Source organism: Musa acuminata, chromosome BXJ3-6 (genome assembly GCF_036884655.1).
Source record: "Musa acuminata AAA Group cultivar baxijiao chromosome BXJ3-6, Cavendish_Baxijiao_AAA, whole genome shotgun sequence".
NCBI classification, from domain to species: domain Eukaryota; kingdom Viridiplantae; phylum Streptophyta; class Magnoliopsida; order Zingiberales; family Musaceae; genus Musa; species Musa acuminata.
Genome location: NC_088354.1, coordinates 5,128,459 through 5,143,896, shown reverse-complemented (window position 1 = coordinate 5,143,896; position 15,438 = coordinate 5,128,459). Strand labels below are relative to the sequence as shown.

At 45.5% G+C, this 15,438-nt stretch overlaps 3 protein-coding genes and 1 long non-coding RNA gene across 20 annotated transcripts; 1 reads left to right on the top strand and 3 right to left on the bottom strand.

The window, feature by feature from the left end:
• Positions 1 to 251: 251 nt before the first annotated feature.
• Positions 252 to 1,916, bottom strand: LOC135582052 (large ribosomal subunit protein eL37x-like). 2 transcript variants are annotated; one of them, XM_065153543.1, is made up of 5 exons: positions 1,784 to 1,916; positions 1,541 to 1,676; positions 1,345 to 1,446; positions 1,194 to 1,244; positions 252 to 480 (listed from the first exon to the last, which is right to left on the bottom strand). In XM_065153543.1, exons 1-4 carry the CDS (start codon positions 1,784 to 1,786, stop codon positions 1,201 to 1,203), a joined length of 285 nt encoding a protein of 94 aa, XP_065009615.1. In that variant the 5' UTR covers positions 1,787 to 1,916; the 3' UTR covers positions 252 to 480; positions 1,194 to 1,200. The 2 variants fall into 2 exon arrangements, with proteins under 2 accessions (XP_065009615.1, XP_065009614.1); XM_065153542.1 differs by lacking the exon at positions 252 to 480 and having other exon boundaries at positions 1,033 to 1,244.
• Positions 1,917 to 2,130: 214 nt separating this feature from the next.
• LOC103987060 (ABC transporter G family member 4-like) lies at positions 2,131 to 4,324 on the bottom strand. Its single transcript, XM_009405248.3, has one exon. It carries the CDS (start codon positions 4,150 to 4,152, stop codon positions 2,329 to 2,331), a length of 1,824 nt encoding a protein of 607 aa, XP_009403523.2. The 5' UTR covers positions 4,153 to 4,324; the 3' UTR covers positions 2,131 to 2,328.
• Positions 4,325 to 4,570: 246 nt separating this feature from the next.
• Positions 4,571 to 5,406, bottom strand: LOC135639677 (RING-H2 finger protein ATL67-like). The gene has a single exon (XM_065153541.1). The coding sequence runs from the start codon at positions 5,338 to 5,340 to the stop codon at positions 4,705 to 4,707; it is 636 nt and encodes a 211-aa protein (XP_065009613.1). The 5' UTR covers positions 5,341 to 5,406; the 3' UTR covers positions 4,571 to 4,704.
• Positions 5,407 to 7,296: 1,890 nt separating this feature from the next.
• LOC108953049 (uncharacterized) lies at positions 7,297 to 11,596 on the top strand. 16 transcript variants are annotated; one of them, XR_010497234.1, is made up of 5 exons: positions 7,297 to 7,532; positions 7,879 to 7,957; positions 8,084 to 10,619; positions 10,703 to 10,876; positions 10,990 to 11,385. It is a non-coding gene; the product is annotated as an uncharacterized LOC108953049 (long non-coding RNA). The 16 variants fall into 16 exon arrangements; XR_010497232.1 differs by having other exon boundaries at positions 7,297 to 9,548; positions 9,676 to 9,750; positions 9,909 to 10,619; XR_010497236.1 differs by having other exon boundaries at positions 7,297 to 9,750; positions 9,909 to 9,988; positions 10,086 to 10,619.
• Positions 11,597 to 15,438: the final 3,842 nt, after the last annotated feature.

The window sequence follows — 15,438 nt, the reverse complement described above, 5'->3', positions numbered from 1 at the left end:
AACTAAAACCATTCCATGTCAACATTTGTTGATTCGTCAAATATATATGCAATCAGATATATAGAAGAAGCCCAACTAAAACCATTCCATGTCAACATTTGTGGATTCTTCAAATATATATGCATTCAGATATATAGAAGAAGCCCAACTAAAACCATTCCATGTCAACATTTGTGGATTCTTCAAATATATATGCATTCAGATATATAGAAGAAGCCCAACTAAAACCATTCCATGTCAACATTTGTGGATTCGTCAAATATATATGCATTCAGATATATAGAAGAAACCCAATTAAAACGGAATACACAACTTTTTTCCCAGAAAATAGTAATCTTTTCTATTTCAACTCAAAGTTCAATAATAATCTGAGATTGAAAGTTTGATCCAACACCTAAGAAGAGAGATCAATTTGCATCAGTTTCTACTTGGAAAAAAACTCCTGAGCTCCAAGTCCGAAGCGACTCACTGAAGGTTGACCTGAAAAAAAGAAATAAAAGACAGGGAAAAGGAGTTCATTTGCAAAACAGGAGAAATGATAGCAAAGAGGGAAATGATCATTTGCAAAACAGGGGTGGCCAAAATCGATCCGATTGAATCTAATGCAAAAGGGAAAGTGAGGAAATGATAATTTGCGAAACAGGGGAGATATCAAATGTATAATGATCTAATGGAATCACTATAAGCATCTCGGCGAAACAATATCCATAAACTAAAAGGTTAGAGATACAACATCCCTTTCTCCCTTTTTCCAACTCATTAGAATAAACTAATACTTATCCTCAGTCACCAACTTAACCAATTATGTTATATATAACAATATTTTATTGCAAAGTCCAGTGTTCCCATAAGATTTTGGAACCAAAAGGTCTAAGCAAACATTGTATAGTGCCAGTAAGCTACTGAAGCTTTTTCTAAGTAAAGAATTCAGCAAATAACATTGTATAGTGAGAGTAAGCTACTGGAGCTTTAAACTACATGAAAAATGTACAGCAAATAACAGCATACAAACGCTCATCCAGATCAAGAAAATAAAATTCCAAAGACAATACTTTGATTTCACAACACAATATTTCCAATGAAGTTCTCATAAAAAGAGATCTAAAGAACCCATTTCCAGCATCCAAAACAGATATCTAGAAATTGCAGTAGAAGCACAATATCATAAACGAAAAGCTCACTCTTCCCCGCACATTAAAATTAAGAGCCAGCCACGTTCTTCTTCCTGGGAGCCGCTTGAGTACCTAAACACAACCAAGAACAAAGAAAGAAGAAAATAATTCAAGCAATCAACAGATTTATCGCGACAAAATCTAGGGATTTCGAAAGGATCCAGATGACGACCTTCGCGGAAGTTGCTCTTGAAGCGGCGTGGTACGTGGCGGAGGTACCGCATCCTCCCGGTTCCCGTCGTCTTCCTCTGGATCGCCTTCACGCTCCAGTTATCTAATCCAAGAGCACCAAGAACTCATTGTCAGAGATCGAACTCCACAAAATTAAACCAAAAAGGTTGACCGAGGAGTGAGTGTACGGGGCACACATTTGCGGATCCGGCTAGAAGGGTAGCCGCAGGCACCGCAGCGGCTCTTCTGGAGGTGGAAGCTGCGGCGACCGCAGCGGACGCAGAGGGTGTGGGTCTTGTTCCTCCGCTTCCCGAAGCTCCCGGTTCCCTTCCCCTGCAATCAAAAAGAGGAACAATTACCCTACGGATCAGCAAGGGTTTGAGATGAATCGAAGACGACAAAGGGAAGGAGCACGAAAAGAGGAGGGGGGAAACGCTTACCATTGGAGTCGCCCTCCGCAAAACCGTAGCCGCGACCGAAGAGGAAGACGGTGGATAGGTTAGGCTTATAAATAGAGATGTTATATTTACATATTGGTCCCTTACATTTCTATCATCCTTGAACACCAAAGCAGTGGGCTATTGGCCCAAATCTTAGCCCATATATATATATATATATATATAAACGATGGTGAAGGCGCTGCCAGAGTTCACATGAGGAGAAGGATACACCCAAAACCCGTGAACACTGGCCGGGCACATCCTACCACCCCAAGGACAGACACCAACCCCCACCATAGTTTTAGTAGTATAATCCAATGGACCCAACACCACCATTTGGTGAATGATGAGGAGAAGAACTTGTTCTTGAATGCAAGTCATCAGCATGCAGTTAACAGTGACACAAATGAGTTGAGTTGAAAGAAGAGAAAGAAAGTAACGAAGTGTAATCCGTTGGACACATGCGCGTATTTGAGCTCCTCTTCTCTCATGCAACATATACCTCGTCTACTGGTGCTAATCCGAGCTTTCCGTAGCTGTTTGCTTCATTTCTTGGATGCCGAGGCTCTCCTGCGAAGAACAATCCAATAGAGCAGGCGGTAGAAGACGAAGAACCCCCACAGCACCTGCAAGTTCGCCCACCCTTCTCCTTCCTTCAATCCCCGCCGCTGTAACACGTCTCTTCCTGTCACCAGACACGCCCCTCCCATCTCCTGCCCCGCCCACGCGAAGCACCGGTTCGCATGGCAGCCGTACTCGTTCGCGAGCAGTGCGTCCAACCCGTACTTGAATGGGGAGAGGTAGTGCGCGAAGGCCCAGTACTCCGGCATGTTCTCCTTGGCTATGAAGTAGCCAGAGAAGAGGAAGAACCCCGCCAGGGATACCGTCACCAGCGACGTCCCGGCGATGTAGTCCGGCGCGAGGGAGCTGATGAACAGGACGAAGGAGTTGGCGGTGAGGACCAGCGCCCACACGATGAGGACGAAGTTGGCCAACGCGGACCAGGAGGCGCACAGCCCGGTGAGAAAGTAGACGGAGACGGAGTAGAGGAGGGATATGGCGAGGAGGTAGGGTACGAAGACGAGAGTCCCGGCGATGAGGTGGGAAGAGAGGCGGTAGAGGCCGGAGGAGGTCTCGCGGAGCAGGATGGGGCGCTCCTCGACGAAGATTGGGAGCGTCTCGGTGGTGGTGGAGAGCAGGAAGGTCAGGGTGAAGGCGAAGAGGCCGAGTCTCTTCGCCATGCCCTCGTCGTCGAAGCTCACGTTGATGTAGATGGTGCCGAGGAGGAAGCCGACGATGAGGGCCTCGAGAGTGTTGGCGAGGAGGAGCTGCTTGGTGCGGTACACCAGCTTCCAGCAGCGACCGTAGAGCGTAACAATCTCTCGAACTCGAGAGCTGGAATAGTGGACGGAGAGTTCTTCTTCTCCTTCGATCTTTGATTCTTTTAGCTTAGCGGCGGAAGCTCGTTGTGCTTTAACGGTAGCGGTGGTTGGGTGGGGGAGTTGGTGGAGCACTTCCATGGCGAACTCGAGGGGGTTGATCTGGGAAGGTGCAGAGAAGCCTGAGGAGAGGAGGAAGCGGTCGAGGGAGGAGAGAGAGCCGTGGTGGATGACGGAACCGTTGGAGAGGAGGAGGAGGGAGTCGATGGAGGAGAGGAGGCGGGAGCTGGGCTGGTGGATCGAGAGGACCACGGTGGTGCAGCGGGACGCGGCGACGCTGCGCAGGGACTGCAGAACGAGGTGCGCCGACAAGCTGTCGAGACCGGAGGTGGGCTCGTCGAGGAGGAGCACGGAGGGGTCGCGCAGGAGGCTGAGGCCGATGGAGACCCGCCGACGCTCGCCGCCGGAGAGGTTGCCGGAGAGGCGGGTGTGGGCGACGCGGGAGAGGCGGAGGTCGGCGAGTAGGGAGGCGATGATGGCGGAGGCGTGGCAACGGTGGAGGAGGAGGCGGGCGGCGAAGGCGAAGGTCTCGAAGACGGTGAGGAGAGGGAGAGAGGCGTCGTGCTGGGGGACGTGGGCTGACAGGCGGCGGAAGGAGGCGGGGTGTAGGGGAGAGGAGTTGAGGCGGAGGTAGCCGGCGGTGGGGGCGGTGCGGGCGGCGAGGACGTCGAGGAGAGTGGACTTGCCGGCACCGCTGGGGCCAACGATGGCAAGGATCTCACCGGGGCGGGCGGTGAGGGACACGTCGCGGAGGATGTAATGCGGCGGAGGGGAGGGCCGGCACGGGTGCAGGAGCAGCTTCAAGGGGTGGACGGCGGTGGGCTTAGCATAGAATATGGAGTGCGCGGCTAGTTCATATGTCTTCGTCTTCATCTCTTGTGGTGGTGGTGGTGGCGATGGTGGCGGAGGTGATGAATGCTGTTCAGCCATAGCAATGGTGGTGGCGGCGGCGGAATAGGTGTGTGTGGGAGAGAGAGAGAGAGAGAGGGAATTGTTACTGGTGGTGGTGAGAGAAGGAGAGCACAGAATGATGCTGATAGAAGGGAATATTGTATGGAGAACAAAACAGATCTGTTGTTTGGCTGTCAAGAGAAAATATATTAAAGCTTTAAGAACATTAATACTCTGTTAAAACTTCTCATCATCATATTTTAAATATTTTACATTTTTTTAAATACGAACCGACATCAGCTTACTAAAATATATAACAATTATGTAAACATCAAACTGTTACAAATAAATCTCTGTATAAACTATTGAAAAAGGAAATAGCTAATGAGACGACAAATATGTAAACATCAAATAGCCATTAACCTCCAAAAAAAAGAGTTAATAGCTAATAAGCCGATAAATATTGAAGATTTTGAAGTCCAGTCTATATGATATGGATCTCATCAGAGGTGATTTTGGAGCCCTACATCTCTGGAAATAATAGATGGTGGGAGCAAGCAAAGATCAATGGACCTGATTAATTTGCAAGGCTCATGCCCTCCGCCTGCGATCCGCTGCAAACTGGGAGAGCGGGACGAGCTCCGACAGTGGGGTCGAGGTTGGAGTAGACACCGGTGTAGGCAACGGCGAAGTCCGGCAGACCGGGCAGGATGCATTGAGCCGGAGCCAGACATCGATACAGAGGAGGTGAAAGTGGTGGCGGCAATCGGGCATCATTCGGAGCATCTCCCCTTTCCGGTACTCGCAAAGGCAGATCGAGCAGACGGTATCCCCGCCCTTGGCTGCCGAGAACGGAAACTTAGGGTACGAGCTGATGGCAGTCTGGTCGAGTCCCGAGGCTTGACCGCCGCCCCCGCCCTCGCTGCCGTCCCCATCGTCATCCTCGGGGACGAAGATTATACGAGGGGGGGCCACGATTCCATCGGCGGGAACGGCGCTAGGGTCGAGGGCAGTGCTCTGGGGTTGGCCGCGGCAGCAGACGTAGGAGGCGAGGAGGAAGGCGGAGAGGAGGACGAGCAAGCCGAGGGCGACGGCGACGGCGAAGGGAAGGGCGAGAGAGGTGAAGATGGAGGAGGAGGGGGTGGTGGAAGGGGCGGCGCCGTCCGAGGAAGCGTAAGTGGACATTCCTGCGGAGGGAAGGGAGTGGGGCCAGAATGGTGGCCACATTGTGGCGAGGAGGTCGAAACGGCGGAGGGCGTCGGTCCCTTTAGGGGTGGGTGGAGTCGCTCAGGGTGTGCATTTAATGAGAAGAAGGGGGGTGGGGAAGGGAGGGAGGAATGGATCAAATAGATGGCGGGCGCAAAAAGTGCATTTAATGAAGGGGAGGGGGGGTGGGGTGGTGTGTGGGGGTGGAGGGTGGAGGGAGTGGATCAAACAGATGGGCGGGCGCAACTTTTTGATCACGCATGGAAAGGGACTCTTCGAACCCAGCGGCAAAATATCTAAATTCATTTATCCTAACGATATTAATTTTATCGATAAAAATAAAAATAAAAAATAATAATTTTAATATTCGGTGATGGACTCGATAAGGACGGATGAAGACAACGTCCTTTTAAATCTCTCATATCGGTCTCCTCTATCCGCTACCACAGTCGTCATCATAGTTGATAGAGTTTGTGCTAATGCTCGTCAACTAATCGTCAAATCTCCTAATGTGACTGACGACTCTCGAGTATGTCACCATACTCGGCCTCATAGCCGATGATGAGAACCTCATTGTCGTGAAAGCCACCAACCACGACAGGGCCAACTCATCGAAATTGGCTACATTTGTGGGTACTAGGAATCGACAACTGATGGGCACCGACGTGGACTCCACCAGTTGCGATGACAGCTATGTGTCATATGGAGAGCGATTGACATTACGGATTTGGAGCATGTGAGCTGGGGGCGGTGCTGCCATCCGTCATCACCAAGTCTGAACGTTACAAAGAAGATGGTGGTTGCCTTGTCGATGACCCATTAGGCGGATCCTAGTCTCAACCTCTCCCCTTTTACATTTGCGTTGGCATCGATGCAATTGTTGAGCGACAAAAGGATCGCTCAACATCTGCATTAGTGTCATCACAGATGCCGAGTGACATGAAACAGGTGACAATGAGGTTGATGGCATGCTCTCTCGTGGAGGCCAGTGAGTTTGTTGGGCAGATTCCAACTTCGACCTAAATCTAGGGTGCTAGAGTTGCTATCGCTACCCCCACTACCATGTCAATTATAGCACCACCTCTCATCGAGTGACTCTTTTGTCGTTCTACATCTACGTTAATATCGATGCAAATGCTAAGTGGCATCGTTGTGTAACTGTGTCGACGCTAATGCAGATGTCAAGTTGTCATTTCGCTGCTTGGCAACTGTGTCAACACTAACACAGATGCAAAGGGGGAGGGGTCAAGGTTGGGATTTGCCTAATAGATTAGTGGCGAAGGTGGCCACCATCTTTGCCGTAACATTCGGTGGCATACAGTGACAGTCGCACCCAACTCACATGCTCTAAATCCTCGACGTCGGTTGTTCTCCATCCGTCGCTACAGTCGTTGTCGCAACTAGTGAAGCCCGTTAGCCGTTGACCCTCGGCACCCACGGATGCAACCAATTTTGATAAGCTAACCCACCCCCCTGTCGTGGTTGAGGGCTTTCATGATAATGAGGCCCTCACCATTGGCTATGAGGTCGAGTACGGTGGCATGCCCAGGGGAGTTGCTGGCTATGGCAAGAGTTTTGGCAATCTATTGAAGGGCACTAGCACGAACTCCTCTAGTTGTGATGACAGCTACGACGGTGGATAGACGGGGTTGGCATTGAGGATTTGGAGCACGTGAGCTGGGGGTAGTGTCACCATTCGCCACCACGGAGTCTATCATCGAACACTAAAATTATCTTTGTATCTTTGATTTTTCATGTTTCCATCGATAAAAATGACATCGTTAGAGTAAATAATCAATATATTTTAATTTCTTAAATAATCAATATATTTTAATTTCCTAATTATAGGATGTCGATATAATTTTAAAAATTATAGGTATCCGTTAAAAATATCTAATCACATAATTATCCCGTTGATAATTTTCTTTTATCTTAATTCCAACTCCGGCCAACCCAATCACCCGGTTGGACGCGCAAAGTGACCTCACTTTGGAGCCCGCAGTCGTGTCCACTGGCAACGCAGGGTCGGTGCCGAAGAGCATTGTCGACGGATCGCCGAAGCGGCCCCCTCTCTCTCCTGCCTAAAGCCCTAGAGACGAACATCTATATCGGCCCTTGGAAGAGGAAGGAGAAGTCGGGTAGAGTACTCATCGTCATCCTCGCCAACATCGTCTGAGTCTCAAGATTCCGCGGTGCGGTCGTGAGATCGCAAGGTGAGATGTCAGGTGATTGCTGATTGTGTGATGATAATGGGTTCGTCGAAGACGTTCCTTGTCTCCTGTGGTATTGATGCTTGTCATTGTAACCTTGATTGACATCGGGGAGGAGGGGTTTAGGGAACCGTGGGATTTTATCGATTCATGGCTTACGACGAGCATTCGCATGACGTCTGCTCTTTCTTTTGAGATCGGCTGACATGTATGTTGCAATTGCTAAAGCAGATCCGTATTAGCTCTGTTTCTGGCACAATGCAGCTGTTCTCTTCCCTTTCAGTTGCTTTTTGTTCCCCTTCTATTGTCTATGACCACGGCGCGATACTTATCCGGTGCGACTCCTCAGATTCCGGCATGGAATCTTGTTCGATCTGCTCCCGCATTCTTCTGGCAGTCGGAAGATGCCGCGTTACCATCTGAGGAAGGTGAGAAAAACTATCGATCTTGCAAATGCGTTATACGTTCTCTCACCTTCAAAGTTCATTGGAATTTTTGGCTTTTGATTTCTTCTCCAAGTCGATGCAATTGCGTAAATTCCCTCTTGCTGGCAGAGAGAGCTAGTGTGAGAAGATCAAGGGAGCATGATTCTGAAGGAGTTTCCTTATTTTTGGATTGCCTATCAGCAAGAGAACTGTTGCCATCTTCTACTGTCTCCGTTTCTACTGTTGTTTGAGACTGACTTGGTTATTCAAACTTTTCGGTTGATCGAAGCATAGAGAATTAACCTGGTTGCTCAAGATTGTCTCTCGATGGAGGCAGCAAAGTCAGTACTTTCGACTCTAAAATGTCAATTTGGCCCTCTTAATGTCATCACAAGTCAAGCTATACCATGGGGCAAGATTAGATTTACTAATAAGCTAGTCCAAGGGCATCTAGCTGTGGAAGAAAAGAAAGAGAAAACATGTTGCTGGACTAGTACCCAAGGTTGTTCAAAACTATTTTGTGAGAGTAGTATAATTTCTATCTGTTCTGCGGGCTTCTTGATAAGCCTGAAGTTATTTAATTCGTTGTGGTGCCAATATTAAACAAGTTGTAGAGCTGCTTCATGTTCATGTTATCTAATTCTTGGGCTGATATTATCTTCTGAAGTTGCATGAAGATTATGATAGAGCTGGCCAGGATACCGATGAATGGAAAGCCAGGGAGATTGTGAAGGACATAGCAAGCCAGGGAGTTATTATTTCAATAGTTCACCGTCTCTTTTTTGCATGATCTTTCAATGATTCTCCTAGCAATTTTTTCTAGTGCTCTTTTGATGTGATTTGAATTGTTATCAATATGTAGCTTTAGGGTTACCCAATTCCATTTCTTTTTCTCAGGTTAGAAGAACATGAGATGCTTATAATAAGCTTGGAGGAAGGCCTATGAAATATTAATATCATACTTGTCTGTGTCACAACATGCTGACTTTTTTTTGCTAAATTAAACTGAAGTATTATTTTAGTTGTCGGGCACCTGATGACCTGAGTTTCTCCCTTGTTGGACTTTGAAGCTTTTGCAAAATGTTAAATAATTAATAGTGTTTGATTTACAAGGTCATGGATTTTATTTATCTTCTTATGTTTTGTATAATTATTTGATTGGGGAACACTGGAGTATTCTCCTTTGATTAGGAAGTCAAGAGGTTGCAGACGTTAAGCAATGTCTTCATCTTATTGCCATCTCCTGAAGATGACGAATTTCAATATTTTGTTATTATTGTTCTTAGCTGTTTGATTTTGTCAGAACTTGGAAGGACAAGATTGGCTTGCATTGATTGCCAGCCGATTTTGTGTTTGTTATGGCACTGACTGGTTTTATGCTTTACTAGTATGACTTCGGTGGTGTTTCTAATCTCATCATCTCATGTGGGTGAATTGAGTAAAAAGACCTTGCAGCATGTTTATTGTTTTGGAAGTTTTGAATTCCAGTTTCTTCCTGTGGCTACCTCTGGATGCAGACGGGTGAACTGAGACACTGAGTGCAGCCATCACCGCCTGGAGATGAAGTCTGGGCATCAGACCTCATCCAACCGAAGTAATGTATTTACAAGCATTATATGCCTCATCTTGCCTCGTGTGAGAAGGGTGTGTAGTCTTCTTAAAAGCTTGAGATGTCCAATTGTGCAGTTTTATTGAAGCAAGCTTATTTCTGATATTTCTAGCATGTTAACTTTGAGAAGGCAATAGAAATGCATTTTGACGTGCAATTTGCTACATTGTAACAGCATTTTGAGAAGGTAACTAGCAAAATGTTATGTAGCACTGCATATTGGATGTGTTTATATAGATGGAAAATAGAGAGAGAGAGAGAGAGAGAGAGGGATTAGTTTTTTTTCCTTCGATATATTTTGCTTATCAGCAACTGATATATTACTAATTTCTTCTCGTTTACAAGTGGCTGACACAAACAGCACGGTAATAAAACTAATGACACGAGGAGTTGAGCTTGATGATCCCATTATGGTCCTTGGCGAGGTATGTCTTCCAACCATTAATCTGGTCACTTGATTTTACAGGTAGCTGCCTTGCAATACCTTGATGAGCATATGTTGCGTCTCTTTGAATCTGCAAGAGAACTTGTACCAGTTCTTGTTTGCAACCACAATGTAAGCTAGTTGAATGTTTGAAGAGGAGAGCTTCTCAGCAGCACCAAGATGGTTGATTCAGGACACCGCATCAAGTTCTTTTTTCTCAATATATTGGAAGCACTCGGGAATCTTCTTCGTTTGGGTTGCATTGCAAGATAAGGATTGTTCCCTTATCCCGATCAATCAAAGCAGTGCAGAGAGTGTGACGTGCAAACCTGTCATTTTAGCCAATCAAACGATTCAGAAATGTGAGAATTTTTCTCTGCAGCCTAGAGTTGGAAGTGCTGATGCTTGACTTTCTGATAAGAGTTATCATCTTGAACCTTCATGAAGTAGCAGACAAGGTTACGTGGAAACATGCACTTGTAGCTTGATGCACCAACATGGTATAATTCATGCTTTAATTAGTTGTCTGCCCTACCACACTTCTATGATGCAGAAACATGTCATGAAATTATAGCTGTGTCCAATAGAAATGTTGCATCTATTCTCCATGGTGACGCACCATGTCAGCCTCGGTAAGCAACTAATACCATGGATTCCTTTCTTACTCATTTACTACAAAACCAGATCAGTATCTTACATGCAATGCATCTTTCAGGTGAGTGGCTCCTACATTTCTCCCAAAGCCTTCGGTCGAGATTTCCTGACCCATTGAAGGTATGGCATTAAGCATAAATATCTGTTGCAATATTTGCATCCTCAGAATGCTTCAGCAGCTCTCATATGAAGAGCAGGGCGAAATGGATGATTTCACAGTGCCATCGCTGATGAGGTAACCAAATGCTGTCTGCTTAGTAAGCTAAAGAGTGTGTGTCACCGTTCATGCTGAGAAGGCTTGTTGTCTTCTTGCGACCAACTAAAACCAATGTTATTATCTTCATATAGGGCAGGGATGGCCATGGAGTTATCAAGAACACGTGAATCATCGTCATCAACCTCCTTCAGAAGGAACAGAATTGGCAATATCATCTTTTGAGGGTATGTGCTTATGTATACAACCATTGCCAATGCGTTGGACTTGAGATCAGACAAAAAAACAAGTTTCATGCGTCAGAACCCTAATCACTGTGGCCTCTATTCTTCAATGCGCAACCAAAAAGGACTACAAGCCTCGTTTCATACTTTTCCCATTTGGGAACTTAAACTGTATATTGTATCAGTGAGATCCAATAGGAACCCTGCGGTTCTGTCATGTCGTACTATTGCCACTTGTTTAAGAATATGACACAAAAGCCAATGTAACTGTGGCCTTCACGATCTGTCAATCTAGTTTTTACCCTACATTAAGTGCTAGATTTCAAGAAGGCTTTTAATATATGTTTCCCATGTTGCTTAGACCTGTGAGTGCAGCACCACCGAGGACCAGATTGGGAAGATCTGGAAACAGAGCTCTCTTGCACAAAATATGCAGCAGTGTGGCTTCCATGATTGCATTGGAAAAGGAAGTCTTTGCAAGCTAAAGCTCAGTTTCTGCTGCAAGTTCATTTGAATATGAAACTCTTGCAGCTGTTGGGAAGACAAAGTGCCAACACACACATTTAGGGTCTGGGTTTTCACCTGGTGCTGTCTCTTCTGTTGATCAGTACACTACTTGGCTCTAAGCTCGTAGAATAGTAAACATTTGTACGCCACATTGAGATCATGCACAAGTGTTTGCTGTGACAAAATAATGCACTATTGATGAATGCCTGCAGACACACCACAATTGCTCTTTTGTACATTTACTTCTTGGTTTCAAGTACAGTACTGGATGTGGCTAATTTTGTAGCCTTCACAATCGCAAGTGCACTTGCTCTTAATAAGAGATCCATGTATAATACATTCAATGGGTCAATAGGACTCGAAGAAATCAAATCTAAGATGCACAGACCACAACTCTAATGCTACACCACATCAAATTTGCCTCAACCCCAACATTAGTAACATAATGAGAGTTCATCTAAAGCTAGCAACAGAGAGAAAAAGCAAAGAGCACATTCTCATTTGAGAGACATGTGATCTTGTAGCCAAAAAAGCCAAAATGTAATGAACAAATTATAACCAGTTTATACCTGCACAGATAACTACACATTAACACGGAAAAAAATGTATTGGAATAACAAAAATACAAAGCTGAAAGAGTAGATCAAGAAGTCAAAACAGTTCAGATAGAGAAAAAAAAAAGGATCAAAAAAGTTACTGGAAAAGTAAAGAAGAGAGAAATGTATTTTGTTAGGCTTCATTTAAACATAGAACTCCAAAAAATAATCAAAGAAGGGAACTCCAAACATCCAATTTATATGGCATTTCCAGTCACCAATTCAAACATAACAAGTACATTCATATCATAAAGCTTATAGTGAGATTTCATCAAATAGCATAAGTATAATGTGCTCTTAATCATTTGGAACCATATCATAAGAAAAAAGTTGATCAAACATATACAGTGACTATTTACAATGCTCCCTTCATTTTTATGGTGATGACAAAAGAAAATAATTGAAAGATTTAGCCATTTATTCTTACAGAAATACAAGGACCCTGCTGCAGATAGTCAAAGATACCAATAGAACTTCAAGGAATCTATGTCTAAAATTTGCTACTAGACAACCAAAAATCATGGATGACAATAAGACTATCTATCTTGCTCCAAGGGGGAAGAAATGCTACAAAGAAACATAGCATGATCATCAAGAAAGCAGAAGTCAAACTTAGAATCAAGATCAAAGAGGTCAATTAGATTCAGGTATAACAAGTGAGATCTTGGGCTCCATCCTGCAACGAAGAACAAAGGCTTCATGAATGTAAACAAACCCTAATGGCATTTACGAACTCGAAGCACGAAAGCATGCATGGCCACAGATAATTAATGTTGAACACTTCCTCATGCCAGCCTCATTAGGGTTTACAAGAACTGGACTGAGCATGATAAAGTGGATGAGTCAATGAGAGATCCAAGTAACGGCAACTCTCTTCTCTGCCACTTGATCCTACGAAGTCGGTGGCCAAAGTAGGAGTAAAAGCTGACATCCTGCACGAAAAAAGGTGATGACACTGACATAATGTTCAGCACCAAACAACATGATCAGTACAGACACAAGATGAGCATAAACATCCATATCTGATGTCACAAGCTGCTCTATCTAGCTCAAATGAGTTAGTCTGAGATGTAGATTTTGTTGAGCTCACTGTAGAGAATGCAGAAACTTGTACACCCAACCAAAATGGAAACAAAGAGTTTCTCTCTGCAGAAACTTGTATTGTCTGGTAAGGAGGAGTATGGCCTGACAACGAATGCATTTCAAGTCCAGAGTTTCGCTCAGACAAATTAGTATGGTCATGAAGCATCAGTGGTTTAAGTACAGCATGCAGGGAGACCAAACAGGTGAACCATTTGAATGGGGTCGGAAGATAAGGGAGCTCCCTTCAGTCCAAGCAACGATGGCATGGGATCCGACTTACCTCCCGCATCATTCACTCATCTGCCAAGCAAATCGCTCACCTGCTGCTAGGCATGTGGATGAATGAGTCGGCAGCTAATAAAATCCCATGGTCACCCATGAGTGGACTGGAGGAAGCTCTCTTTGCAGATCCCATGTCAATACGACCGTTCAGAGGAACACACAGAACCAACAGCAAAGGAAGAAGAAAATAAGAGAAGCCAAGGATCTAAAGAGGGAGACAGGGGAAGATGAGATCTAACTGGTGACCATGGTTTCTCTCCATCCACATCTCCTTTAAATAGCTAAAAATCCTGCTTTGACATCACATCAAGCAATAAAATAATACTCGTTCATGTTCTCTTCTTGTTATCACTATAGCCCTTTTGCCTTTACGTGATATCTCAACTTTACTCTCATGTGTAATGCAGCTCATGTACAGTGATCGCTGCAGGAGCATTGTGTAAGGGTAGAAGCTGTTCCACCACCGTCGTATCGACTGAACGACTGTGTACAACCAGTGCCACCCTTGTAAGCTTTTCCACGTATTGGTCCTTCGAATCTAGCGTGCGTACTTCAGGAGCAAAACCCCTCTCTCCCTCTCTCTCTCTCTCTCTCGCTGTCTCATTTTTTATCTCGCCTGCACTGTGAAGGTCGACCAAAGGACTCATGAACAGACGAATCGAGCGAAGTGGCAACACTGTTCCACGTTGAGGGTGCTGTTTGGTGCAACGCAGTCTTACTGAAAAGTCTAAACATGGATAACCATGAAAGGATCAGTCGTCTCGAAAGCTTTGCAGCCCGATTTGATTCCGGTTGTCTGCCACAGTTGCTTACAACTCCATTCTCTCCGTGCTTGTTATCCCAGTTTTATCAGTTGTTTATGTTCTCTTCCACGTTTGGATGTCAGAAACCCCAATTAAACTACTATATTACAAACTGATGTGATCACACCACATGATCCCAAAGCTTGCACCGGACAAGTACCACTCATCAGACATTTGCATGAATGATGTTCCTTGCGTTTTCGATTGGGTGTCCTCCGTTTTATGTTGAATTCTTTGAACACTGCACAACAAACTACAAGTGTTTGCTGTGTCTCAACAAGACTCGATGCTCGACTTAGCACATCAGTTGTGGCCTTGTGCATGTGACATCCATCCAAAAAGGACGAGGTTGGAACTGAAGAACGAGACAGCGTTTCCGAAAGATGAATGCGACTGCATGCGCCCTTCACATAGAGTGCAGATAACTAGATGTGCCTCCACATTGAGTTGCAGAAAACTAGGTCTGTCACTGTGCTTCGCCTTTGTTCATCGAGATTGCAACGTTGTGTAGCTCATTCTCTAGCTCAGTGTAGCTTGCCATCACCTAGATGGACTCGCACAACATGGATCAAGAACAGTGACTTAGAACCCTCGAATCTTCTGTGCGAGTATTCTTGCTGGCTAGGCATGCATGCTCATCCGTGATGCATGAAATAAGATACGTAATCGTCGTCGTCATTTATGTAGAGGTGAAAAACCTGTCTCTAACGAAGAAGGAGATGACGCAGAGCTCGTAGCTACATACATCATCATCACTACTACTAAACAGTTTCCGATTGGACGTGCTGCGTCTCTCTCCTCTCAGGCTTTTTGGTTGAAATGACCCCTTGGCAGGACGGCAGAGGGAGAATCTGAGAACAAAAGCAACAAGGAACTGCTCTTTTCTCGCCAGGGTTTAACCATCCTGGCATCAGTGTTCGGAATCGATCGCATCAACACCGCTAACTCGTCCTTTTCCCGAGGAAAACTAGCCGCTGTTCACGCCCTCGAACCTGTAGGGTTTGCTGTCCTTTGCTCTCCCCAGGAAAACACAACTCATGGATCACGCCTCCTCGGGCTGTAGACTTCGCTGTCCTTCGCTCTCCCCA

What these genes read in the sequence shown, in the direction of transcription:
- LOC135582052 (XM_065153543.1), bottom strand. An exon ending in TTCTAGCCGGATCCGCAAAT is followed by an intron (nt 1,447 to 1,540) that starts GTGTGCCCCGTA and finishes CTCTTGGATTAG; the next exon opens with ATAACTGGAGCGTGAAGGCG. An exon ending in CAAGAGCAACTTCCGCGAAG is followed by an intron (nt 1,245 to 1,344) that starts GTCGTCATCTGG and finishes GGTTGTGTTTAG; the next exon opens with GTACTCAAGCGGCTCCCAGG.
- LOC135639677 (XM_065153541.1), bottom strand. Translation starts at nt 5,340, where the DNA reads ATGTGGCCACCATTCTGGCCCCACTCCCTTCCCTCCGCAGGAATGTCC.
- LOC103987060 (XM_009405248.3), bottom strand. Translation starts at nt 4,152, where the DNA reads ATGGCTGAACAGCATTCATCACCTCCGCCACCATCGCCACCACCACCA.